Raw genomic sequence first — 26,047 nt, 5'->3', positions numbered from 1 at the left:
AGCAGAGAAGTGGGGAGCATCTCATAAGCCACTGCACCCTGTCTCCACCAGTGCCCGAGCGCAACTTGTAAATGTTGGGGAATAAATTTGTGACTCCAAAAATAAAAAGTTCCTCTTTTTGTTTGCCTTCCCACATCTTTTAATTGGTTTCCAGGTTTCTATTTTTATTGCATTTTTTTCCTTCTGAGTTTAAGGGCTATGATTTTAGCTGTGTTGGTCTTGAGGGTCAAACCTCTGGCGAGGGTTTTAGTCTCATGCAATTCCTCTGAGCCTGTGTGATTGGTGGGACCGCGGGGATCCTGCAGAGCTGCTCTAAGTTGTTCTCAGAGTGACAGCGAGGCTGGTGTGAAGAGAGCAGAGCGTCTCTCCTCAATATGATGACAGAGATCACTTACGCTGAAGTGAGATTCATAAACGAAGCCCAGTCCTCGGCCGCCCCGTCAGAGGCTCCTGCAGGTAAGAAACGTTTTCTGCAAGTTCATTATGAGAAGAAGGATGGGGAAGGAAGAGTGTCAGCGAAGCAGAGGTGATATCAGTTGCTATTTTATTTTAGATTGGATGCAATTAGGAAATTCAGGTTGTCAGTAGCTTGAGTTGTCTAATAAAAAGCAGGAGGAGGTGTGACTATCCCAAAAGTGAGGTTTGAGAACTAACCCTCACCCTCATGCCAGTCATGGTAAGGGAAGGGCTGTTAAGTGGAGCGTTGTTCTGTCTTGTGGGGTTGTGAGTCGACAGTCAAGAGATTGGTGTTCAGCTCTCGTAACCATTGGCCCAGATGCAGCACCTTTGATGAATGAATGAATGAATGAATGGGCTCCATTCCTTGTTAAGTTAGAGAGAAAGGGGTTTTCAAGGACTGTGTCTGTTCATTTGTGAGTTGTGTACTCAGGGATAACAAAAGATCTCTGCAGGTTAAAGATAGAAAGTCTTAGAAAGACAGTTTATTACTTCTCAAAGGAAATGGCTCTGCCATCAGAAAATTTTTTTCTTGGTGGGGGCACATGAGACAAAGCTTGGGAGTTATTCCTGTCTGTGCACTCAAAAATCGAAGCCTTTGATGAGGCTCAAGGGACCATGTGGGGTACCGGGCTCAGACCTGGGTCAGCTATGTGCGAAGTAAGCACCTTATCTGCTGCACTATTTCTATGGCCCCACCCAGAAATTTTATTTTATACCAGTTTCTTCTTTTTTTTAATTAAAAAAATTTTTTTAATTAGTGAGTCACAGTGAGGGTACAGTTACAGATTCAAACATTTTGTGCTTGTTTTTCCCTCATGCAGTGTTCGGGAGCCCATCCCTCCACCAGTGTCCATTCTCTACCACCAATGAACCCAGTATCCCTCCCATCCCCCAATCCCATTCCCCCTACCCCACCCTGCCTCTGTGGCAGGGCATTCCAATTTGTTCTCTCTCTCTCTCATTTTGGGTGTTGTGGTCTGCAATAGGGGTATTGAGTGGCCATCATGTTCGGACACTAGTCCACTTTCAGTATGCATTTCCCTTACCACGCGGGATCTCCAATCACATTTTACCTGGTGTTCCCTTCTCCATTTGGTATAACTTTCCTCCAGCGTGTGAGGCCAACTTCCAAGCTATGGAGTCAACCTCCTGTATACCAGTTTCTAAGATGGATTAAATGCGGTTTTGGAAAGTGGAGCAAGGTGATTTGAGTAGCATGTAATATACCTTACACAGAGAGAAAAACAGAGAAAAAAACCATATATCGTGTAAGAAAGTAAGAAACACTATGTGTGTGGTCATAATTGTTCATGTTTTCCAAAATCATGGAAATATGAAGAATTCTCAAGAAAATTTCTTCTTCCTGTAACGTAAACTGTATGTTAAATTTACCATATGTTGAAGTATTCATCATAAAAAATAAAGTTCACATTCTATTTATTCTTATCATCTAGAGATACTAGTAATATAGATGTTAGTGCATGTAACTCCAGATGTAAGTAAATGGAAGCATTTCTTTTATAAAATTGAAGTCATATTATATATTACTGAGGGGGTTTCATCTTACTTGGGAATATCATAACTTTGAGAAAATTAATTTATTTTTTGCTTGGGGGCCACATCTGAGCTACTCATGAGCTCCTCCTGGTGCATGAGGGGAGTCCCTCCCAGTGGTGGTTAGGGGATCATCTGTTGTCAGGAAGGTAACAGGGCCTCCAACATGCAAGGCACATGCTCAGTCTTTTGAGTTATTTCCCCATCCAAGAAATTTCTTTCATTGAGGTAATATTGGTTTATAACTGTCACTGTCATCCCGTTGCACATCGATTTGTTCGAGCGGGCACCAGTAACGTCTCTCATTGAGAGACTTATTGTTACTGTTTTTGGCATATCCAATACTCACGGGGTAGCTTTCCAGGCTCTGCTGCGAGAGCTCGGTACTCTCGGTAGCTTGCCGGGCTCTCCAAGAGGGGTGGAGGAATCGAACTCGGGTCGGCCATGTGAAAGGTGAACGTCCAACCGTTGTGCTATTGCTCCAGCCCTAGCGGCTGGAGCGATAGTACATCGGGTAGGGCATTTGCCTTGCACTTGGCCGATCCGGGTTTGATTCTCAGCATCCCATATGGTTCCCTGAGCACCGCCAGGAGTGTCCCCTGAGCATTGCCAGGTGTGACCCAAAAAGCAAAAAAACAAAAACAAAAACAAAGAAAACTTTACCTACTTGAGAATTCTTCTCCTGGGGAATGCAATGTGGGTGCATGCGTCCCAAACACCTGCTTCATTATGTGATTGCTTTTGAATTAAGTTTGGGTCACTGCATGTTTGAAAACATTTTAATACATTTTACTGCCAGACTTGATAAGGTTGACTTAGCTGCTATATATAGCATTATTTAATCTGCTGAAAACTCTGGTATGCATTTTTTTTTGGTAAATCTCCCATTTTCTTGGGGTCAGAATGGGCTACCTCCCCCTACCTCCCTGTACTTCTGGAATCCTTGGTAGTCACATCCACACCTCAACACTGCCACCCAGTTAACAAACTACACCAGCCTTACAATCCTGATAAAAATACTGAATGCCCTGAACAAACACCATGACCTCTTAATACCTGTATTTCGAACCATAGTGCAAAAAAGGGAAAGAGGGAAAGGAGAGAGAGAGAGCGAGAAGGAAAGTGCCTCCCATAGAGGGAGGCTGGGGGTGAGGGGTGGGGTGTTGGGGGATGATGGGAGGAAAACAGGAACATTGGTGGTGGGAAATGTACAATGGTGGAGGGATGGGTGCTGGATCATTGTATGACTGAAACCCAATTATGAATAGCTTTGTAATGGTCTATTTCATGAATATTCAATTAAAAAATTTTAAGAAGTAATGTGCAGTTCATGCCCACTTCAATCAGCTTAATCAATGGCTGAATAAATAGCGGTACTCTACATTTAAAAAATGAACACGATAAATCATACAAGAAAATATTTGACTAGAGTCTGTGTTCATTAATCAGGAGATTAAGGAATTACACATTGTTAGTGATCATCTTACTTTAAATAATTCTGAGAATTCAATGTAGTTTCTATCATGATACCAATGTTCATAGACATTTTTAAAGAAATATAAGAGGCAATTCTAAAATTTGTATGGGATTACAAAAAAATTGTCATATGGAACTAAAACCTGAGGAGTTAGAGAGAAAAGAAGAAAGTAGTGCCATTATGCTCCCCAACTTTATACTATATTTTATTTTTTATTATTTTTTTTAATTTAAATTTTATTGAATCACCATGTGGAGGGTTACAGAGTTCTCAGGATTATGTCAGTTATACAGTACTCAAACACCCTTCCCTTCACCCGTGCCCATATTCCATCACCAACCACCCCATTATACCTCCCGCCCCCTCCCGCCCCCCCAGTCCCCGCTCTTGTAAGTGATAAGTTTCACTTTGTTTACGCTTTATCTTGGTTACAGTCCATGTTTCAACACATAATTCACTATTGTTGCTAGGGTTTCCCCCCCAAAAAGAGAAGACAGTCCCACTGTCAAGGAAGCATTTGATGGCTCTTCATTGCTGAGAATGTAGAGATATTAAGTCCCGCTGTTTGTTACATAACTTTTCTATTTTTTTCCCCCTCGTCCCGCGCCACCGAGATCACGCCTGTTTAGTAATCACCATGCTGCCTGACAAAGGGAAAACAAATCAAAAGAGATGGTTATTTCTCGTCATCAGCCGGCGTGGGGCTCTGGCTTAGTTGATAGTCTGGTAGAATGTCTGCAAGCAGTTTCTGGAACCAAAAGTAATACGCTGGTATCGGCCCCGGCTCGAGATTCCACCAGCGTCCCGCTGTTCAAGTACATAATAATTTATTCCCTTGTATCCGATTCCCACGCCACCAGGTCCGTGTCAGCTTAATGGACATCATACTATGGTTAACGCCACGCCGAGTTTCTTCCCGAGAAAGAAGGATATTTCTTCTCAGCCAGCGTGGGGATATGGCTTAGTTCAGTCTATAGAGATGGCTACCACTTTGGTGGCCTTCAATATTTCAGCAAAAGACTTACTATTCTTGTTAGGATTTCCCACCAAAGTCCGACCCATTAAAAGGGAACCATTTCATATTGGTGATGATTAAATGACAATAGGTTGCGCGGCCATGGCAGCAGCCTCGCGGCTTTGAATTTCTGTATAAAGTCCAGGGAAAGTACAGCCAGAAATTACACATCGCTACAAACTTTAACCCTATTATGGTCCCCCCCAAAGTCCAACCCATTGCAAAGGAACCATTTCATATTGCTGATGATTAGATGACATTAGGCTGCCGCGGCCGCGCGGTTTTGGGTTTCTATATAAAGTCCAGGGAAAATTCTGCCTAAAATTCTATCGCTACAATCTTTTACCCTTCAACAAAAAACTTAGTACTATTGTTTGGAGTTTCCCCCCACGTTAAGCCCTGCCAAAAAGGAACATTTACACGTTGTTGACAATCAAGAGATATTAGGTTTTGGATTTCTATATGAAGTCCAAGGAAAATTCTTTTGGTAATTGCATCACTTGCTGGCAGCGCCTGGGCCAGAAGCTTAAATGTCGGCCAGCACAGGGCGGATCCGGGAGTCCCGCCCATCGGCTATCCCGGGCTTCCTGTAGAGTCTAAAAACCGGCTATAGCCTCGCTGCGTTCAAAAAGAAAGAGTTGAGAGAGAAAAGACCATACCCTGCCGGCAGCGCCTGGGCCAGAAGCTCCCAGCACACAGTTTGGAGGCATTTTGGGGGCGCCGCTCGTGTCCAAAGTGGTTCAGTTGCCTCCGGGGTCGATCTCGCGCGGGGCCGCCTATACTATATTTTATACTATATTTTAAAGCAATAGTTACTAAAACATTTTGATCTTAGAAGAAAAGCAAGCATACTAATGAATGGAAAAGAACAGAAAGTTCATAAATAAGTTTACACACATAGAGATATAAAATTTATGGTAAAAGAACAAAGACTATATAATAAAGTAAAGCCTCTTCAACAAGGTGGTAAGAAAACAACTGCAAAAACATAAAACTAGATCATGACTTAACAATATAATCAAAATTCAACTCAAAAGGCAAAATTCATTTAAGTTTGGATATTAGATCTTAAATCATAAACTACATAGAAGATAACAAATTGAAATCCTCCAGGACCTAAACTTTGGAGCTCTATTTGGGGATTCAATCCTAATGGTAAAGAAACAAAATCAAATAAACAATTTGGGACTGCATCAAATTAAAAAGTTTTTGTCCAGTTAAATAAATCATTCCATAAATCAAAACAGCAATATAAAACCTGGAGAAATGTTTGCACACATTGTGCTTGATAAGGGGTAAATATCCGAAAAACATTAAAAAAGAGCACCTACAACTCAACAACAAAATAGCAAGCAAGCCAGTAAAAAGGGGACAAAAGATTTAAATAGACACGTGTTCCAAGAAATACACAAATATGTTCTGTGAATGTACGAAAAAGTGTTCAGCGTCACTAACGAAAGGGAGATTAAAATCAGAACTACAGTGAAATATCACCTCCACCAATGAGAATGGCCCATGTTAAAAATATTGAAAACAGTGTTGGCAAGGATTTTGGGGAAAAGGAACTCTGACTACTTTTGGAGAAAATGAAATTGGGGTACCCTGTAGAAAATGCTATGGAGGTTCCTTGGAAAAATAAACATAAAAATTACATATGATCCATAATAAGTTTCTTAGTCATTTATGTGAAAACGGGAAAAAACACATAGAAAAGAATATGTTTACCTTTATGTTCATAATTGCATTATTCACATTAGCCAAAGCATGGAATCAACACACATGCCCATCAAGAGATGATTGGATAATGAAATTGTGGTATATGAGCTCAATACAAATTTTGTTAAAAAAAAAAGATAAAATCCTGAGTCTTAGGACAAAATGGATGGAACTTGAGGTGATTATGCTAAGTGAAATAAGAAAATGAAATACATTTACTAGACCACTGCATTTGTATATGGACTATAAATCACTAAAGCAAATTAACTCACAAAACCCAAGAAAACGGGCCTGGGGCTAATTCAGTGGTAGAGTGCTTACTTTGAAAACACAAAGTCAAGAGTTTGATCCCCATCCCTGCCCTACATGCCAAATGTGATTCTGGCAGCCTCCCTGTTCATGACTCGTGGTACCACAGAAGAGTCTGTGCCCCACCATCAAGTATGTTCCAGCTCTTCAACCACGTGTGAAACCTCTGGTGAGCACCACCACGAAAGTGTGTAGCATTGCAGCTAGGTGGGTATTTCCTGTCATAGCAACCAACGAAAAAGGAAAAGAAAGGGACAAAACCCTCAGCCCAATAAATAAATAAATAAATATAAAAAGCAATAAAACTAACTCTCAGAAGAGTTTTGTTGGAAACTCTATTAGTTGCAGAGGCATGAGGAAAGGTGAGAAGGGTCTTTCTGGCAATGTAATGGCAGTAGAACTTTGGTGGTAGGTATGATAAGACTTATACACATATAGGAATGTAAAAGATGGGGCTGGAGCAATAGCACAGCGGGTAGGGTGTTTGCCTTGCATGCAGCCGACCCAGGTTTGATTCCCAGCATTCCATATGGTCCCCTGAGCACAGCCAGGAGTAATTCCCGAGTGCATGAGCCAGGAATAATCCATGTGCATCTCCCAGGTTTGACCCAAAAAGCAAGCAAACAAACAAACAAGTAAAACAAACCAGGAATGTGAAAGCAACCGCCGTAAATTCCATAATATTGTAAATCAATTAAAATAAGAATTACGGGAACTGGCACTGCTCCCCGCCCAGACGAGACCCCCAAGTGGCGGCCCACGAATGGCTCCCCCGCTCCTGAACGGCCATGATCCCAGAGGCACAAAAACAAATTTTGGAAACCAGTGGCTGCTGAAAGAAATCCCTGTGGGCTTAATTACTAAAATACCAGAAATCCAAAACCGCGGGGCAGCAACATCATATGCTCTTTATTATCAGGAATAAAAAACAAATTATCAAATGGTGCCTTTTCGGCAGATCTGATTGTTGGGGGAAAATTCCAAATAATAATAGTGGGTTTTCTGTCAAAATATTGAATGTAATCAAAGTAAAGAGAGAGTAAAGTGGAAATCATATGCCACACAGGCAGGTTGGGGGTTGGGATGGGGAGTACACTGGGGTTCTTGGTGGTGGAACATGTGAACTAGTGAAAGGATGAGTGTTTGATCATTGTACGACTGAGACTTAAACCTAAAAACTTTGCAACTATTCTCATGGTGATTTAATAAAAAAATTAATTAAAAATAATAATTCCATACTATGTGTTAAAAATAGAAGGTTATCAAATAATATATGGTGATCCAGACATTTTGTAAAATGTTTCTATTAAAATACTTAACATCTAAATACAAAAATATTTAAGTTACAACATATTTAAATATATTGCAATTAAGTTACGTATAAATATTTAATATTAAATTATTTTCATATCAAAATATTATAAACAGTGTTCCTTAATGGTAGGAACTCATGCTTTTACATATTGTCCTAGGTTTCTACAATGAGTGCTGTTAGTTAGTTTTCTTTTGAATGTCATACTGTCTATATTAAAGCACCAATCATGAAAAGGGAGAAGAAGAAGGACTGTATTATTGATGAATCAAGAGAATTTGATTTCTCTTGCAGTTCCCAAAGAGAAGACTTGCCCTCCCCAAAGTAACTCTGGTTGCCTCAAACTACTTCTTGCCGCATTGCTGATTCTTCTGCTGCTGACAATCTCATTTTTAATCGCCTTTATCAGTAAGTATCTAATAGAATAAGGAAGGAATATCTCCCTTACCTGAAAAGATAGCATGCTTTAGACACTGGCAATTTAACACTGGATTTAACCAGAAAAGCTGAAGTCTTCTCTAAGGGGTACAGAACAAACAGGCACCCATTGGAAACTTGGTGCTTTATTTGAATTTAGTAACTTTTCTGTGAAATATTGAGACCAATTTTCTTTGGAGAAAGTAAAATATATATGTATGTGCACAAGTTTGTATTTTAAAGTGAAAGTTATGGTGCATCACTATGTACATTAGACTGTTTGGGTAAACCAAGGAATAGAAAAAATGTCTACTACTTACTAGTGTTGTTTAGGTGTTTTAAAGTGCAGTCACGTAGTTTGGGATAACCAAAGAGAAAAGGAAACGAGAAAAAAATATTTCAGGCAGAGTTTTCTAGTGAATTTTTTACCTTTATCCCTATCAACATAGATGTTGTAAAAGTCAGTTGCCAAGAAGTAGATATCCATATCCTGCTATCTGAAACATGCATATCTTTGGATTAAGAATTTTGAAAAACTTCAGAGCCATACCCAGAAGTGTTTAGGGCTTACCCCTCACACCGTGCTTAGGAATAACTCCAGTGGGACTCAGGAAACTATATATCTATTGTACTATCTCTTCAGCCCCTGGCTTTAAGAATTTTTAAGATTTTTAAAAGGTATGAAAACCAGTGCATATTTGGATATATATTTCATTCACTAATTTGGTCATTCAATGTGCAATGATAATTACAGACTTTTTTTTTTTACCACTGGGACAATGCAAAATAGAGCCATAGAGAATTTTCCCATAGTCACAAGAAGTTCAGAGAATAGTGGAAAATTGTCGAATCAACCAGTGGTTTCAACATTATATAAGTGTGTGGGTGAGGAGCACAGGAGACAGAGAGGTTTCCTGAAGGAAGGGTTTGCTAGAGCTGTGTGTATTAACAACAACAGAGAGGTAAGAGAGCATAGGAAAATCTGGGCAGCATAATTATAAATAGCTGGAACAAATGATGTTAAGGAACTGTGAGAAGTAAAGTTGTAGATGTAAGGAATATGGCTCTCAGAGCATGAAGAGTGTTATGTACAGTACTAATAGCCTAGAATTTTTGTTTGATTGTTTTGGAGTCTTACTCCATGATGCTAATGTCTACTGACTCAGAGCTTGGGGCAGGTCCATGAGGGCTGAGGATGGAGCTAAGATACCTGTGAGCAAAGCACACAGTCAACCCTTGGAGCTATTTCCCAGGCCCAGTCTGTTTTTCCCCTGAAGGGTTTTTTCAAATCACTTATCTTCTGCTGATGATAAAAACACTCAGTTTTCACTTAGTGGTTAAAATAACAAGCACCTGATTCTGTGAGTTGGCAATTTTAACCAATCAAGTAGGAGGTTTTTTTTGTCTGGCTTAAATTATTCACACACAAGCAGCCAGGTACCAGTTGCAGACAACTTAGTGTTGGAAGAAAAGGATGTCAGTTGGCAAGACATAGGAAATTTGGTCACATTTATTCCACAACTCCCCAGACTAGCCTGAGTTTGTTTGGAAGGTAACTTTTAGGTTTCCGAGAATGAGAGTGGATGTCAGAGAAATCTCTGGAAACCACAGCATTGAACTCATCAGAATTGCTTCTATACATTCTGATGGCTAAGGAAGTCTAAAAACCATCACAGTTTTCCTGTCCTCTCCCATCTCCCCAGTCTTGGGGTGCAAGGTATTGAACCCAGGTCCCCACATATGCCACAGACACATTTTCTATCATTGATATAAACATCCTTCAGACCAAACTAAAGGAAGTCATAGTTATCTCAAGTTGAAGTGATGTAGAATTAGATTTCACTTGTTGAGAAGTAATATTTAAAATGAGTGTGGTTAGGGCTGGAGCGATAGTACATCGGGTAAGGCATTTGTCTTGCATGTGGCCGACCCGGGTTCGATTCCCAGCATCCCATATGTTCCCCTGAGCACTTCCAGGGATAATTCCTGAGTGCAGAGCCAGGAGTAACCCCTGTGCATCACTGGGTGTGACCGAAAAAGCAAAAAATAAATAAATAAAATGAGTGTGGTTACAGGAAAGATGGAAAATTGTGAACTTTCTGATAATAACAGTTATTGAGAGTCACTGTAGAATTTAAAAAATGGAGGAGGTATTGTAATTAAATTTGACATATAGACTTTGGGGGGCTGGGGTGATAGCACAGTGGGTAGAGTACCTTGCACATGGCTGACCTAGGTTCGATTCCCAGCATCCTATATGGCCCCCTGAACACTGCTAGGAGTAATTACTGAGTGCAGAGCCAGGAGTAACCTCTGTGCATTGCCGATTGTGACCCAAAAAGAAAAAAACAAAGAAAAAGCACACTTTAGTTCGCAGTTATTTGAAATTGACAATTGAAATACACTTAATTGTGATACATGTGCTTCAATTGAAATATACTTTTGTAAGTTGTGTGAACTGAATATTCCAGGACAAAGTTTGTAACAGATAATAGTATGTCAGCTAATTATCAATTTGCAAAATAGTTAGAAGGTTTGTGGTAGTAAAGAGAAAAGGGGGAATCTTTGAATAATAATGAGAAGGTAGAACCAAGGAGGTAGAGGCTTGATGAATACTGAGATATAAATGTAAGGTATTATAAAAACTCTAGCATAGATCAGGTTATTCACCTGATAACTCAATAATGGAGATATTCACAGTAGCAGGTTTGAGCGAAGATGGTGATTTGTTTGGGGCACATTGATTCTTGTTGACTCTTGAACCTCTAGTGGGAGTCTAGTGGGAGATACATTGGTCAGATTTTGGAAAAGAAGTCTGGAGTTTGGAACTATTCCATATTGCAGAGGAAACTGTGAGTACTCATGCTATCACCCAGGGAGAAGCTTTCCAATGAGAGGGAGGATAAGAAATTTACAGTTGAAAGAAGGACGGATAAAGAGGAGTGTAAAGTAATTAAAGAAGCATCAGCAAGAAATGTAAGGAATATTGGATTTTTAAAAGAGGTGAGAAGGTTTTTAAGATTAAAAAGCATCAGAAAGGAGGGGTAAAAACAGGCAACAGTGGTGTCCTGAGAATGAAGTGAAAAGAACTGAGTTCAAGAATGGCATAGGCTGGCTGGGCCCCGCGCTCCCGCCCTCGGCCGCTTGCCCCGGCTCCTCCCTCCTCGCGAGCTTCTCCCCGGCGGCCGCGCGGGCGAGAGGCAGAGATGGCAGATGAGATCGCCAAGGCTCAGGTCGCCCACCCGGGCGGCGACACCATCTTCGGGAAGATCATCCGCAAGGAAATCCCGGCCAAAATCATTTATGAGGATGACCAGTGTCTTGCCTTCCACGACATTTCCCCTCAAGCACCAATACATTTTCTGGTGATACCCAAGAAACCAATAACCCAGATTTCTGCAGCAGAAGATGAAGATGAAAAGCTTCTTGGACATTTAATGATTGTTGGCAAGAAATGTGCTGCTGAGCAGGGTCTAAAGAAGGGTTACCGGATGGTGGTGAATGACGGTTCAGATGGAGGACAGACTGTCTATCATATTCATCTTCATGTTCTCGGAGGTCGGCAGATGAACTGGCCTCCTGGTTAAGCACATTTCAGGCATAGTTTACGTTCTCTGGGCAACATAAGCTTGCAAGTTCCAATGTTTTAATTATTAATATGCTTAGTTTTGCCTGTCTGTGGAATGAGAAAATGATGTTAAAAATTCACAAGTAATAAAAGACATTGCTGAAAAAAAAAAAAAAAAAGAATGGCATAGTTCTGAAATCTCCAGGCTCTCACAGAGTAGGGAATGGGTGACCTCCCCCATTTCCCTGTTTTTCTGGGAGCCTGACAGTCATGTTCACAAACTGCCGCTGGTGCCATAGAATCTCATTAACGGCCATGATCCAGGGACTCACAAATAAATTTCGGAAGAGATCATCAGCAAGCTGCAGAGATGCCTCCGGGCCCCAAAGTCCCCATGCAGTTAAGAAGGTAACTCTACCTGTATCACCGTCTTCAAAATGTTAGAATTCCTGGAGTGTGAGGCTGCAAATGAGCTGTACAACATCTCATATTCTGTACCATTGCTGTACCAGGAGTAGCACAACACACTGGATGGCTGTAAAGTAGAAAGCAACCAATCTCCATAAAACAAAACAAAACAAAACAAACACACATAAAAGCACATGTCTCAACCTGTAACGTGTGAGTAATCTCCTCTACAAGGGCTTAATGGCTCCAGGGGGAGATATAGCAGTCTCCACACATTTTTTTTTCTAAAGAAACTTTTTGGGATCATTTTTAGCAAGTTATACATAACAAGCAATACAAAATAAAATATTTCAGGCATGCTTTTGGGTAAGGCTTGGGTGATGGTTGGGAAAATTTGAAATAATCGTGGTGGGAAGGTGTAATGGTGGAGAGATTGGTGTTGGGATAGTGAATGTAATAAATTATTGTGAACAACTTTATTTTACAAAAAAGAATCGCAAGAGTTTCAAGATAAGAGCTACTAGAAGTGTCCCACAGATGTGGTTGGGACAGTGCAAGAGTGCAGAGGTTGAAGTGAAAGTTAGCATTGGTTGATCAGAGAGGTAATGGGAGGTGAGGAAGAAAAAGAGAAATTTCGCCATTTAGAGAGGGAAGTAGATTTATTTTAAAATGGGAGCGACTTGAGTGTACCGATGTGCAGAGGAGTGACAGTTGGGATAGACAAAAGGGAAAGGATAAAGAAACAAATGCTCTTCCCTCCTTATTAGATTTTTAAAAAATTTTCACTCTCTACAAGTAACCCAAACTTCAGAATTGATGATTTTCTTCCCAAAGACATGATTTTACATCCTCAGATAGAAAGGTTTAACCATTTCTCACCTCTCCCTTCTCCAAGGCTTAGTATTTGCATATATATCACCCACTTATCTTTGAAGGCAAGGATGGATAATTGCCTTAGATCCATTTTACAAGAATTGTCATAGCCTCTTTCATCCCATTCTGCAAACAAACCTGTGGTTTCAACAGCTGTAGGAGTAGAATGTATTGAATGCTGGGCAATTAGGTATTTTTTTCACAGTTAACATCCTTCTATTGGAGCAACTGTGTATTACGGATTTTGTTCAAGAAAGTAACAGTAAAAATAAAAGCCTTTGCAGCACCAGGAAAATGACTGGTGTTATTCTCTTTCTAGTTTTTTTCCAAAAATATTCTAAACTTGTTCAAGAAGAAGAATTTACACAAGATCTGACTCACACAGTGTTGGAATGTAAGAAAGAAAATTTGACCATGAAAGGTAAGAACTAATAAGCATATAATTGAATTGCTGACTATACTAGTGGAAATAATGACTATCCTCATAGAAATAATGTAATATAATTATTACTAATTATAATGATCACACCCACACCAACGGCGCCATGTAATCTCGTCAACGGTCAGGACCCAGGGACTATAAACTAAAACTCCCAAAAGAGAGCACCGCAGAATGTCCTAATCCGCGCCAGGCTGTCTTCACAGGGGCGCCCCAGAGGGGGGTGGGTGAGAGCCCTCCCCGCCCCAAGGGACCCAGCTCTAGCAGCCAAAAACCTCACAACCCAAACGCCACCATGGTCAAGGCTGCTCCCATACGCTCGGGCTGAGCCTCACATATGAGTAAACATACTCCTTGATCTTGCGTCCACGAAAGTGGCTACATGAAACATCATAAGACACTCTCTACTCACTTTTCATAATTACCACACCATATTAGATGGGGTTCAGACAGTAGGCAACAAATCACAGAGGAAAAAATATATATGTATACACATATCTTATATATGTATAAGAAATATATATATGTATACATATATCATATATATATCTGACTGGGAACACCTGTAAAGATGATTAGAGGTGGTCCCAAAACACCTATAAAGGCGATTAGAGGTGGTCCCAAAAGCCTCCATCCCTCTTGGAGAGCCCGGAAAGCTACCGAGATTATCCCGCCCACATGGCAGAGCCTGACAAGCTATCTGTGGTGTACTCACTATGCCAAAAACAGTAACAAGGATGGTCCTCATTCCCCTGACCCTGAAGAGACCCCAAATACACCATAATCTTTCTCTTTTTGAAAGGTAAGAGTTTTATTGGGTTAAAAGGTCCCATTGTTCTGACTCTACTTAATCAAAATTTTCTTCTAAAGGCTCTGCCTCCAAACATAGTCACTTAAGAATCACAACTTTAGCATATCTGTTTTAAGGGAACACAATACAAAACCATTACAATTTTGAGAATTTAATGGTTCTCTGCATAAAGAGTAATTTCCCACTGAAAATGGGACATTTTTGCATTTTCTTTTGAGAGTCTGAATCTTTTTTTTTTTTTTTTAAGTTTTCCCCTCTTTGCAAATCCTGTGGTTCTCAGGGCTACTCCTGGCACTATATTCTAGAATAAATCCTGGTGGGGCTCATGGACCATTTGTGATACTGACATTGAATTTGTGTCTGCCATGTACAGGCAAGCATCCTACCTGTGGTACTATCGCCCTAGCTGCTAAGTCTGGGCCTTTTGGTTCCAGCTACCTTGACTGACTGCACACAGGCAAGGAAACGAGAAGTATTTGTTACTTCCTGATGCAGGTGGCTTGACCTACACGATGCATGATGGATAAGGATCCTATTACTATTCGGTGAACATGGGCATTGTAATTCCACAAGATCTCTTTTGCTCTTTAAATCTAACAATACACCTACTTTAAAATTACTTGCCTTGGGCCAGAGTACATTGGTTATGGCACTTGTCTTGTATGTGGTCAACCATGGTTTTATTTCTGACACCAAGTATGATCCCCTACGGACCACCAAGGTGCACTCCTGAGCACAGAATCAGAGTAGCCTTTGAACACTGCTGGGTGTGATAGCAAAAACATCTCCTGTCTTATATTGTACTAAATGGCCAAGTATCAACACAGGGAAATCCTGGAGCTGCTGCCCAAAGAATTGGAAGCCATTTGGTTCAACTTGCTACTTTTTTTCTTCTGAGACAAAAAACTGGACTGACAGTGAGAAGAACTGTACAGGGATGCAGGCGCATCTGCTGGTGGTCGACAGCAAGGAGGAGCAGGTACTTTCCGGTCAACGTGAGAGTCACAGTTCTGCCAGATCTGTCCCCCTCTCCTGCTTGGGAGGAAGTTCTCATGGTCAGGGGTGTTGCTGCTGAGGCACAAGGCTTTGGATACAATAGATGGAATTGGACATCAAGTCTTTACCTTCTCCACCTTCTTCTGATTCCATTTAAATCCTCCCCATCAATACAGGGCATATTTAGAAAACGGTATGGAGGCTTGAGTGGAAAGATGGGTATATTTGAACTTGAAATATCAGTTAGTTATATGAACCCACATACATTTTATAAATTATGACAGTCTTAATGGGGCTCTCTCTGGCCCTGTGCTTGGAGGTTGCTTCTAGCAGAGAGGTTAATCTACTGGCAGCTGATCTGCTTTTTGTGCGTCAGCCCTAAGCTTGACCTCCAGCTTTTTGTAATCGATTGAGAACTGCTGTGGGGTAGGGTGACCTGGCTCTTACGGTCTCCAAGCACTAATAGCATGAAAACTGCTACAACAACAAGCAGAAAGAGGAAATAAGCAGTAAATGGTCAATGGACAATAGCCCTGAAGTGAAACAGGAAAGGAATAAACAGCAATGAAGTGAAATAACTTAAGAAGTTATCAAAGGAAAGAGAATTCATGTCAAAAATTTCCTCTCAGGTATACTGTGATTCTTGGTGGTGGAATATGTGCACTGGTGAAGGGATGGGTGTTCGAGCATTGTATAACTGAGACTTAAACCTGAAAGCTTTGTAACTTTCCACATGGTGATTCAATAAAAGAATAAATTAATAAAAAAAATTTCCTCTCTAGAGCTTTGCAGAATCCCATCTCCTACTGATGAAGTGAGGGTGGGTGTGAGATGAAGATTCACGTGAGCATGGACAGAAATCTCTGTCCTGTGTGCTGGGCACTGCAGTTCTCTAATGGACTCTGCTCAGAATTCCTAAATTAAAATCCCAATCGCCAAAGGGATATAGGAAATTATGTTAGTTGAGCATCCTTACTTATGAGACAGGAGCCTTCATAAATGGCATTCATGTTCTTAGAAAGGAGACCCCTCATACTTCTTTTCCTTCTCTACATATAAGCTCATTATGAGAGCAATTTTGAAGAGGGTATAGGATCTTTTCCTGATAAGTCTGTTGCTCTGATCTGGGGAAATCAGTCTGCATAACTCTTTCAGTTTTTGTAAGCTGTCCTGTCTGTGGGGCTTTTTAGAAAGATCTGAAAACCTGAGACAAACACATCACCACAAGAGATGCCTTGGATCCTGTATTATTCAGTCACAGAAGACCTAGACCTCTGGGCCAGACTTTGTTTACCTTTTCATGGACCCTCTCATTTTGGTGTTCTTTCTCTTAAGTTTTTAAAGAATGCAAATCCAGAGGAAGTTACATAAATTCTCACTCACTTTTATTCTTTTGGTAGGACTTTATTAACAACAATGTGAAGCGGTCCAGTGGTTATTACTTGGGGCTGTCAGATCTGAAGAATGGTCACTGGGAATGGGTTAATGAGACCCCATACAATCACAGTGTCACGTGAGTATTGAATTTGGTGAGGGAATCGTGAGTTCGCAGTCTGTAGGGACTTTAGGGTGCTCCAAATAGCAGCTTTAAAATAACATAGCTCCAGCATGATTTCTGGGCATTAATTTTTATATTTTAATTTGCATTCCACTGCTAATCACCTCAAGAAGTCAGCAAAGCATAATTTTCTTTTTGTCATTGTTGAAATGAGGACTCTGAATTTAGATCACTCAGGAAAAGTTTTCTGTGGTGGCAGTGATTATCTCCCAGCCCAGGTGTATTTGATATGAAAGTCTGTGCCTTTGAAATTTATATAATTCAAGATAACAACATTCATGTCAAGAAAAATCATAGCCATTCTCAAAAATGGAAGGCCCTGAAATAAAGCAGTAAGCTAAATTCTGAAAGTTCTAACTTACATTTATGTCCATGAATAAAAACCTCCTAGTCCAGAGCGATAGTACAGCAGCTGGGGTGTTTGCCTTGCATGCCCTCCCCCTTGCCCCGGCTCTATCCCTAGCAGCCCATATGGTCCCCCAAGCACTTATAGGAGTAATTCCTGAGTGAAGAGCCAGGAGTCCCCCCTGAGAAATGCTGGGTGTGGCCCAAAAAGCAAAACAACAACAACAAAAAACCCCACAAAAAACCAACTCTTAGTACAATTTAGTAAGTGGATATCTTAGAGCCTTCACTGTATCACTGTCATCCCATTGATCATCGATTTACTCGAGCGGGCACCAATAACATCTCCATTTGTCCTAACCCTGAGATTTTAGCAGCCTCTCTTTACTCATTCTTCCCAGTGGTGCCGCATTGGAGGCTCTTTCAGGGTCAGGGGAATGAGACCCATCATTGTTACTGTATTTGGCATATCATGGACTTGTCGTGTGGACACGATGCTTTCGGTACCTTGCCAGGTTCCCTGAGAGGGAGAATTAGGCTATAAGAGGTCATGTGGCTGCAAATGCGCCAAGCGTGCTTCTGGGAGCGTTGTTTTATAGTCTCTGGATCTTGGCCACTCATGGGATTACATGGGCAGTTTGTGGGCGTGGCTGCCAAACTACTGGAAAATAGACCCAGGGCTCCTGGCTCTGCACTCAGGAATTGCCCCTGGCAATGCTCAGGGGACCATATGGGATGCTGAGAATAGAACCCAGGTCAGCCGCGTGCAAGGCAAACACCCTACCTGCTGTGCTATTGCTCCAGCCCCAATAGAAACCATCTAAAAGTACATTATTGTCCTTTGAATTATCTGTTGCACTTGGAAAACCTGTTGACAATTCTTTCAGAGAAAACTACTCCAGTCCTGGAAACTTCTAAAACAGAAGCTGGTTAAAATATAGATGACCCATGCTAGGAATTCTTGCAGGTCTTGAGTATTTCAAACAAATACTGAGATGCCATTAGTTGGTTTTTTTTTAAGTATTTTGCATTGGTCAACAATGTAAACAGATCTTAGAGGCTTATAGGAACTATTTGAAATATATAGGTATAGACTCTAGTATGATTATTTTAGATTAAGAACAGAATAAGATCTGATGATCTTAGAAAACAGTAGAAGAATCAGAGATATTTATTCTAAGAAATGTAATTTTATTTATTTATTTAAAATTGTTATTTTCCCCTAAAATTTACATAAACATTGATGTATACAAAGTTGTTCATGATGATTTGTCTTACAGGCACTCAATATTCTTTTTTTTTTTTTTTTTGGTTTTTGGGTCACACCTGGCGATGCACAGGGGTTACTCCTGGCTCATGCACTCAGGAATTACTCCTGGCGGTGTTCGGGGGACCATATGGGATGCTGGGATTCGAACCTGGGTCTGCCATATGCAAGGCAAACGCCCTACCTGCTGTGCTATCACTCCAGCCCCAAGGCACTCAATATTCTAACATCAATCCAACCACCATTACATCTTCCCTCCACCATTGTCTCCAACTTTCCCAACCAGCCCTTCAGTCTCATAGCAGGCTCTTAATAATTTATTTTATATTGCTTGTTATCAATAGTTTGCTAACAGAATGATCATAAAATATTTCCTAGAAGAAACCTAGTGAAGATTGTCATATCTCACCATTGATCCATAAGTTCGTGTATAAGAGATTACTAAGGTGTTGAATACAGGTTAAGCCTTCCTTCTATATATTTTTTATTGAGATTTGTTGCTTTCTACATTACATCTCATTCAATCTGGCATGCTACTCAGTATTACAGAATTTTAGATGTTACACACTCACCAATGTTTCAGGAAGTCCAAAATTTTGATGGGGTGATATTGCTGGAATTAATTTTTTTTTTTTGCTTTTTGGGTCACACCTGGCCATGCACAGAGTTTACTTCTGGCTCTGCACTCAGGAATTACTCCTGGTGGTGCTCAGTGGACCATATGGGATGCTAGGAGTCAAACCTAGGTCGACTGCGTGTAAGGCAAATGCTCTATCCGCTGTACTATCACTCCAGCCCTGGAGTTAAATTTTTAACTGGGTGATAGTTTTGGGGCATATGTGTGTGACACTAAAAGGGCTTCTGGAGTACAGAGGGATAGGGGGAGGTAGACCATTCCCAAATCTGTGAAAGCCTAGAGATTTCAGTCACAAAATCTGCATGCTTGAGCATTTTTCCCCCTTTTAAAAAATTGAATCACCATGAGATACAGTTACAAAGCTTTCATTTTGAGTTTCAGTTATACAAGGATCCACCACCCATCCCTCCACCAGTGTACATTTTCTACTACCAATGTCCCCAGTAACTGTCCCCCCCCCCCCCGACCCATTCCAACCCTCCGCCTGCCTCTATGGCAGACAATTTCCCCCATACTCTCTGTCTACTTTTTGCATCCCTGAGCTTTTCTCGTGGATCCATTTCTGGTTGAGGCTCATCTGAGCATGGAGTCCAGCCAGGATCATGGTGGTGATTGTGGAGTGTGGTGCTGGGTGTCAGTTTGAGAGGGCGCTAGGCTCACTCAGCCCTCTCTGGGGTACCCTTGATGACTCAACCTTGCGAGGGGGTCTAGAAGCATCAAATCAAAGATATTTTAAACAAGTCTCATTCTCCAAAAGTAGTACATAAAAAAGCCCACGCTATCAATATGAGCAGGATAAAATTTTTGATCACCAAAGGGAGCCCATGGAATCAGGGTACAAGCATGGGCTGAGAGAGGCAGGTCTGCAGGGAGGGTGTCTGACATAAGGGATGGGGCAGCTCTGGAGGATGGCAGCCCCATTTTCAGGGGAAATGCCAGCGACAGATGGATGGGCCGTGTGTGAGGAGAGGGGATGCAATGATTTGTGTGTCTCTGACCTGAACTCCATAACGTTGTATGGCAGCACTTGCTTCACTGTCTCTTTTCAAAGACAGTTAAAGAAACATACTTACCCTGTTCTCCTTTTTCAGGTTCTGGCACCCAGGTGAACCCAGTTTTGATTATGAACATTGTGTTATGTTAAATTTTCGTCCCATACAGAACTGGGGCTGGAATGACGTTACTTGTAATGAGCCTCTGGATTCAATTTGTGAGATGCTGAAGATCTACTTATGAATGGAACATTCTCCCTGATCCTGTGGTAGAGTTGTTCTTGTTGATTACAGAGAGAGCTCCGTTGCTTTTGTGGATCTCTTATAAGGAATCCACAAAGAAGCTTTCAGTAGTCGACCACTTATGATGAATCAGTGTACCTATTTCTTCATTTATTCATTTAAAAAAATCAATAATTGTTTCTCAAAAAATTAGAAATTGAGCTCCTATTTGACCCAGAAATACCACTTCTGGGAATATATCCCAGAGATGCAAAAAAGTATAATCGAAATGACATCTGCACTTGTATATTCATCGCAGCACTGTTTGCAATAACCAGAATCTGGAAAAAACCCGACTGCCCAAGAACAGATGACTGGTTAAAGGAACTTTGGTACATCTACACAATGGAATATTATGCAGCTGTTAGAAAAGATGAAGTGATGAAATTTGCATATAAGTGGATCAACATGGAAAGTATCATGTTCAGTGAAATGAGTCAGAAAAAGAGGAATAGATATAGAAAGATTGCACTTATTTGTGGATTATAAAGTAACAGAATAGGAGACTAATACCCAAGAATAGTAGAGATAAGTACCAGGAGGATTAGTCCATGGCTCGGAAGCCCCATATGATGGGGGGAAAAGACAGCTCATATAGAGAAGGGACCACCAAATAAAGGGTGCTTGGAGGGCCCTCTCAGGATGGGAGATGCGTGCTATAAGTAGACTATAGACCGAACATGATGGCCACTTAATATCTCTATTGCAAACCACAACACCCAAAAGGAGAGAGATAGCAAAAGGGAAAACGCCTGCCACAGAAGCAGAGTGGGGTGGGGGATGGGATGGGGGTGGGGGGAGCTATACTGGGATCATTGGTGGTGGAGAATGGGCACTGGTGGAGGGATGGGTACTCGATCATTGTTTAACTGAAACGTAAGCATGAAAGTTTGTAAGTTTGTAACTGTACCTTATGGTGATTCATTAAAAAAAATGAAAAAAAAATCAAGAATTATTGAACATTTTACAACGAAGACACCGTATCAGAGAACCTTTTCATCAACAACTAGAGGGAACCTGAGTCTCCTAATTTTTGTCTAATTGCTCAGGGGTTAGCTGTGATTACATTAGGGGTCTCCCTATTTTCAATGTTCTCTTTATGGATTGATCAATAGAAAAATAATCCCAACTATTGATTTTTTTCTGAGCTAGATAGGTCATTCTGAACTGAATTCTCATTATGAAACATTTGGAAATCAATACATGTTAATGAAAGAAAAGCTTTAGTTTTGACCCAGTACATTCTATGTTTAATTATTTGTTGGATGATGAACAGATTAGTATTTCGCAGGTATTATGATATTATTTTAGTGTTATTATAGCATAGGCTATTTTTAAATATCAGTTATGAAGACTGAGATAAAATAAAAATATTTTCTGGGGAATAAGGGCTTCCAGAATTGTTTGGCTTCACCATGAGAGCCCTAGAACAGGCAGGAAAAGTCAAGGAAGACTTTTAAAACCTGAAACCATTCTTCTTAACCCCAAGGCATTGGAAACTAGACCTTTTTTGGGGGGGGAATCACGTGGAGGCAGTCAAGTCTTGATTAGAACCTTTCTTTTTCCTTTTTCATACTTGCTCTGTGTGGATTTCTACTTAAATAGTATATTTATATTTTCTTTTTAGTAAACTTTTTACAATATGCCACAGTATAGAACAGCATATTTAATAGATTGGGGACAATATGCTTAATAGATTGGAGACAAGATATATGGGGGACATATTTCATAGATTTTGGACAATATAAGCAATATCAGTATAGTTGATAGACTGGGGCCCCTGTCCACTGCAGACATAGGGACAGAGAGAGTAAAAGTGAAAAAATATAAGTTTATGGGGGTGGTTCCTGGATGGACTCTATATTGGCTCCTGGAGTGGCTGGGTTAGAGCTTTGACCTGGGGGAGACTTAAAAAGGGAGATTTTAAGTGTCTTGGGTGGAAAAAGGTGCAAACACTAGTGGAATGCATTGAACCCAGCCTTCTGTCATCTGTAGGGGGTCCTGATGTGAGGAAGCATGGAATGCAGCCTCGGAGCTTTTTAGGTGGGTTTTTTAAGTCCTGTCCCTCTCTGAGACGGGCGGAGGAATTGAATAAAAATAAAATAAAATTAATTAAAAACTTTCTTATACACACACACCCTTTACCCACAGTACACACACACACACACACACAGAGTAAAAAAAAAAGTTCTGTTTAGCAGGGTCAGATAGACAACAGAGTGGTTAAGGTGCTTGCTTTGCATGCAGTGATGCTAATTTTTAGAACAATACCAGTTTTATTGAGGTTCTAAGATTAGCAACACTCTATGTGTTATTTAGGCATGTACTCAGGCATACATTATTTATTTATTTATTTATTTATTTTGCTTTTTGGGTCACACCCGGCGATGCACAGGGGTTACTCCTGGCTCTGCACTCAGGAATTACCCGTGGCAGTGCTCAGGGGACCAAATGGGATGTTGGGATTCGAACCCGGGTTGGCAGCGTGCAAGGCAAACGCCCTACCTGCTGTGCTATCGCTCCAACCCCAGGCATACATTGTTTAAATATGCCGCCCATCACAGAGTACCTGCTTCTCTCCACCAGTATCCCTTGACCACTCCCAGCGTCCCTTCTCCTCACGGGACAGTTTTATGGACAAAAACTTCACTTCTGATGACTTTGGTCCTTTGTTACTCCTTTACTGTTTTTTTCTATCCCACATATGAGAGATCTTTAAAAAGATTTATTGTGTTTGGTTTTGTTTTGGGGTCACAGCCAGACATGCTAAGAGGTTCCTCCTGGCTCTGCACTCAGCAATTACTCCTGGTGGTGTTTGGGGACCTCACGGGATGCTGAGATGGAACTCAGTCGGCTGCATGCAAGGCAAGCATCTTGCAGCTGTAATATTGGTCTGCAATCAAAAGCAAGTTGGTTCCAATCACAGAAGGGACTGAGAAATAAGGGAGAAAACTTGAATGAAATCTTTGTGTTAGATTGGAATTCAAGGTATCCTTGTTGAGGCATTGTTGAATTTTCAATACATTAAACTATAAAATGGAATGAGGTCTGTGTGTGTGTGTGTGTGTGTGTGTGTGTGGGTGGGTGGGTGTGGGTGTGGGGGTGTGTGTGTGTGAAGCAAGGAAAGAAGGAAATAAGTGACTGTAAAAAACTAAGGCACGCCGAGGGGCGTGAGCACTCACAGGCTCTCTGGGTGGCTCTGTCTCCCCGCCGCCTTTGGTGCTCTGGAACCGCTGTGTATGGGCTGGATTGGGACGGCCATTGGCCAAGGACAGGTGAAGAAAGAAAGAACAAGGACCAAGCTGGTTGCTGATTAGTTATCGTTTATTCAATCTTCCATCTTTCTCATCTCCCGCACTCCCAGCTCTGTCCTCTCTCTGGATCTACTCCAGCCTTCTCTTATCTTCTCCCTTTTTCCTCTCTGGCCCTTGCCCCTAGGTTACACACAGCCAGGTAGTAAAATCAACATAAGAAAGCCCTTCCTGAGGGCTGTCAGTTTCAAAGGGAACACAACCTAGGGGCATTCCAAAGCCCTTCCAGGCTCTTAAAGTGTTTTTCTCCTTTCCTTAGTCCAAAACACATATTAACATCTTAATACTAGTTATTTTTGTATGGACAGAGCAAGAGATACATTGAGGCTTGCAAGGCAGCTCTCCTGGCAACATCTTGCCACAGACTCAGACTACAGCACTCAGGCCAGGTTAATCATTCCTAACCCTAGCAGGGTCCGAATCTAGTTATCACTGTTTGGATCATGACAGCCATTTGTCCATGATCAAGCTTTTAACTCATAGTTAAGCATTAGGCACTTTGGCCAGGCGTCTCCTCCATCGTCGGGACCCTGCTTTTGGGGGTGCTAGGAAGTAAGGGCAGCTGAGGCTTAGGTCGAGAGAACAGATGCCCAGGAGGAAAATATCATGTAGATTCAAATGACTCCCAGTTTACAAAAGCATAGCATTTGCTAAGTCTTCCTGTGTCCATACAAAAAGGACATGGCTCTGAATAAACTATGCAAAGGACTCAAGGAGAAGAGAAAAACAATATTTACAAGTCAACAGAACACTAAGAAAGAAGCGACAAATAAACACAGAGGAATGAGAGCACTGTGATGGGAGTAACCCAATAAACCTAAACTACCTGAGGCTATATAATCCTACAAGGGACTTGAAAAATAAACATTTGGTAAGAGTTAAATCTAGGGTGTACTCTAAAAGATTCCACATGGAGAATTTAATTGTTGATGTATCCTTCTGGCCCAAGAGAAAAACATTCCTATGTAACTTTTAGTCGATCTCCTTCTCAATTTGATTTTTTTTCTTTTATCAGTGGCTACTCCCCGCTGTGTTTGGGGGTTGCAGTTGTCTGTGCTGGGACACCCAGTGGCACAGGTATAGAATCTGGGTGTCCTGCTTGCAAAGCATGCCCTTAGCACAAGAGACTATCTCTCCGGCCTCTTTCTCCATTCTGATGGCATTACATTTTTCTGAAAAAAGTAATATATAACTCTACGTAATATTCTGTTGGGGGCTGGTGGGGGAGGCTGGAGATGAGAGCAGGGAAATTTAGAGTTGCCCGTTCCTCTAATCTCTGAGAGAGAACGCTGACTTTGGGAGACGGAGGACATGTCTAGGGTTAGGGTTAGGGTTAGGGTTAGTTTAGAGTTAGGAAGTGAGAGAAGGTTTATGATAAAGTTAATGCCCAACTCCAGGGGCTAAGGAGCCCCGAGGAGCAGTGTCAAGTACTATCTGATCTCAAATCTGCCTTACTGGTACATGAAGGGGTGCTGACTGTTAGAAGCAGGAAAGAAGCATGACTGTGAGCTGTTAATCTTGGTCTTCATTTCCCTGATGAGTCACACATGGTGAGGGGCACGCAGCATCAACAAGCATGTGCCCAGGGTTGGTCTTCACTCATGTTTGGGTCCATAGACCCACAGATGCTTGTGTAGGATAACATTGGTTTGTCCTTCCTGCCTTGCCGCAGGGAGTTTAGGTTTATTGGCTTACTCCCATCACAGTGCTCCCATTCCTCTGTGTTTACTCGTAACCTCTTTCTTTGTGCTCTGCTTCCCCAACTGGTCAATTACCATGATCTCCTAATCAGACACTATTTACTTGTAAATGGTAATTTCTTTTCTCCTTAAGTCTGTTGTATAGTTAATTCAGAGCATTGTAATTTTTGTATGGACCTGGGAAGACAGGTAGTGCTATGCTTTTGTAACTTGGGAGTTATTTGACTCCAAATGATATTAACTCCTAGGCATCTGTTCTATCGACTTAAGCCTCAGTTGCCCTTACTTCCTAGCACCCCAAATGCAGGGTCTCGAGGAGGGACTGGATAGACCCAGGGCAAGCAGTGAGCTACCTTGGCATCGAAATGGGCCAGGCCAAAGCACCATAATACTTAACTATAAGTCAAGAGCTTGGTCATGGACAAATTCTGCCATGATCCAAAAAGTAACAGATGGATTAGGATCCTGCTAGGGTTAGGAAAGATTAATCTGGCCTGAGCACTGTAGCCTGAGATCTATAGTGAGATGTCCCCAGGAGAGCCACCCTACAAGCTCAATGTCTCTCTTACTGTGTCCATACAAAATAACTAATATTAAGAAG

At 41.3% G+C, this 26,047-nt stretch overlaps 2 protein-coding genes across 2 annotated transcripts; both read left to right on the top strand.

Annotated features, from left to right (window-relative positions):
• Positions 1–374: 374 nt before the first annotated feature.
• Positions 375–20,397, top strand: LOC101549989 (C-type lectin domain family 4 member A-like). The gene is made up of 5 exons (XM_055142615.1): positions 375–456; positions 8,137–8,250; positions 15,186–15,337; positions 16,755–16,867; positions 20,253–20,397. Exons 1-5 carry the CDS (start codon positions 375–377, stop codon positions 20,395–20,397), a joined length of 606 nt encoding a protein of 201 aa, XP_054998590.1.
• On the top strand, positions 11,376–11,998 carry LOC101550856 (adenosine 5'-monophosphoramidase HINT1). Its single transcript, XM_004610478.2, has one exon. The coding sequence runs from the start codon at positions 11,466–11,468 to the stop codon at positions 11,844–11,846; it is 381 nt and encodes a 126-aa protein (XP_004610535.1). The 5' UTR covers positions 11,376–11,465; the 3' UTR covers positions 11,847–11,998.
• Positions 20,398–26,047: the final 5,650 nt, after the last annotated feature.

Source organism: Sorex araneus, chromosome 6, assembly GCF_027595985.1.
Source record: "Sorex araneus isolate mSorAra2 chromosome 6, mSorAra2.pri, whole genome shotgun sequence".
Classification (NCBI taxonomy): domain Eukaryota; kingdom Metazoa; phylum Chordata; class Mammalia; order Eulipotyphla; family Soricidae; genus Sorex; species Sorex araneus.
This window is presented reverse-complemented; position numbering and strand designations above follow the sequence as displayed.

What these genes read in the sequence shown, in the direction of transcription:
- LOC101549989 (XM_055142615.1), top strand. Translation starts at nt 375, where the DNA reads ATGATGACAGAGATCACTTACGCTGAAGTGAGATTCATAAACGAAGCC. An exon ending in ATTTTTAATCGCCTTTATCA is followed by an intron (nt 8,251 to 15,185) that starts GTAAGTATCTAA and finishes GTATCAACACAG; the next exon opens with GGAAATCCTGGAGCTGCTGC. An exon ending in TCGACAGCAAGGAGGAGCAG is followed by an intron (nt 15,338 to 16,754) that starts GTACTTTCCGGT and finishes TTCTTTTGGTAG; the next exon opens with GACTTTATTAACAACAATGT.
- LOC101550856 (XM_004610478.2), top strand. Translation starts at nt 11,466, where the DNA reads ATGGCAGATGAGATCGCCAAGGCTCAGGTCGCCCACCCGGGCGGCGAC.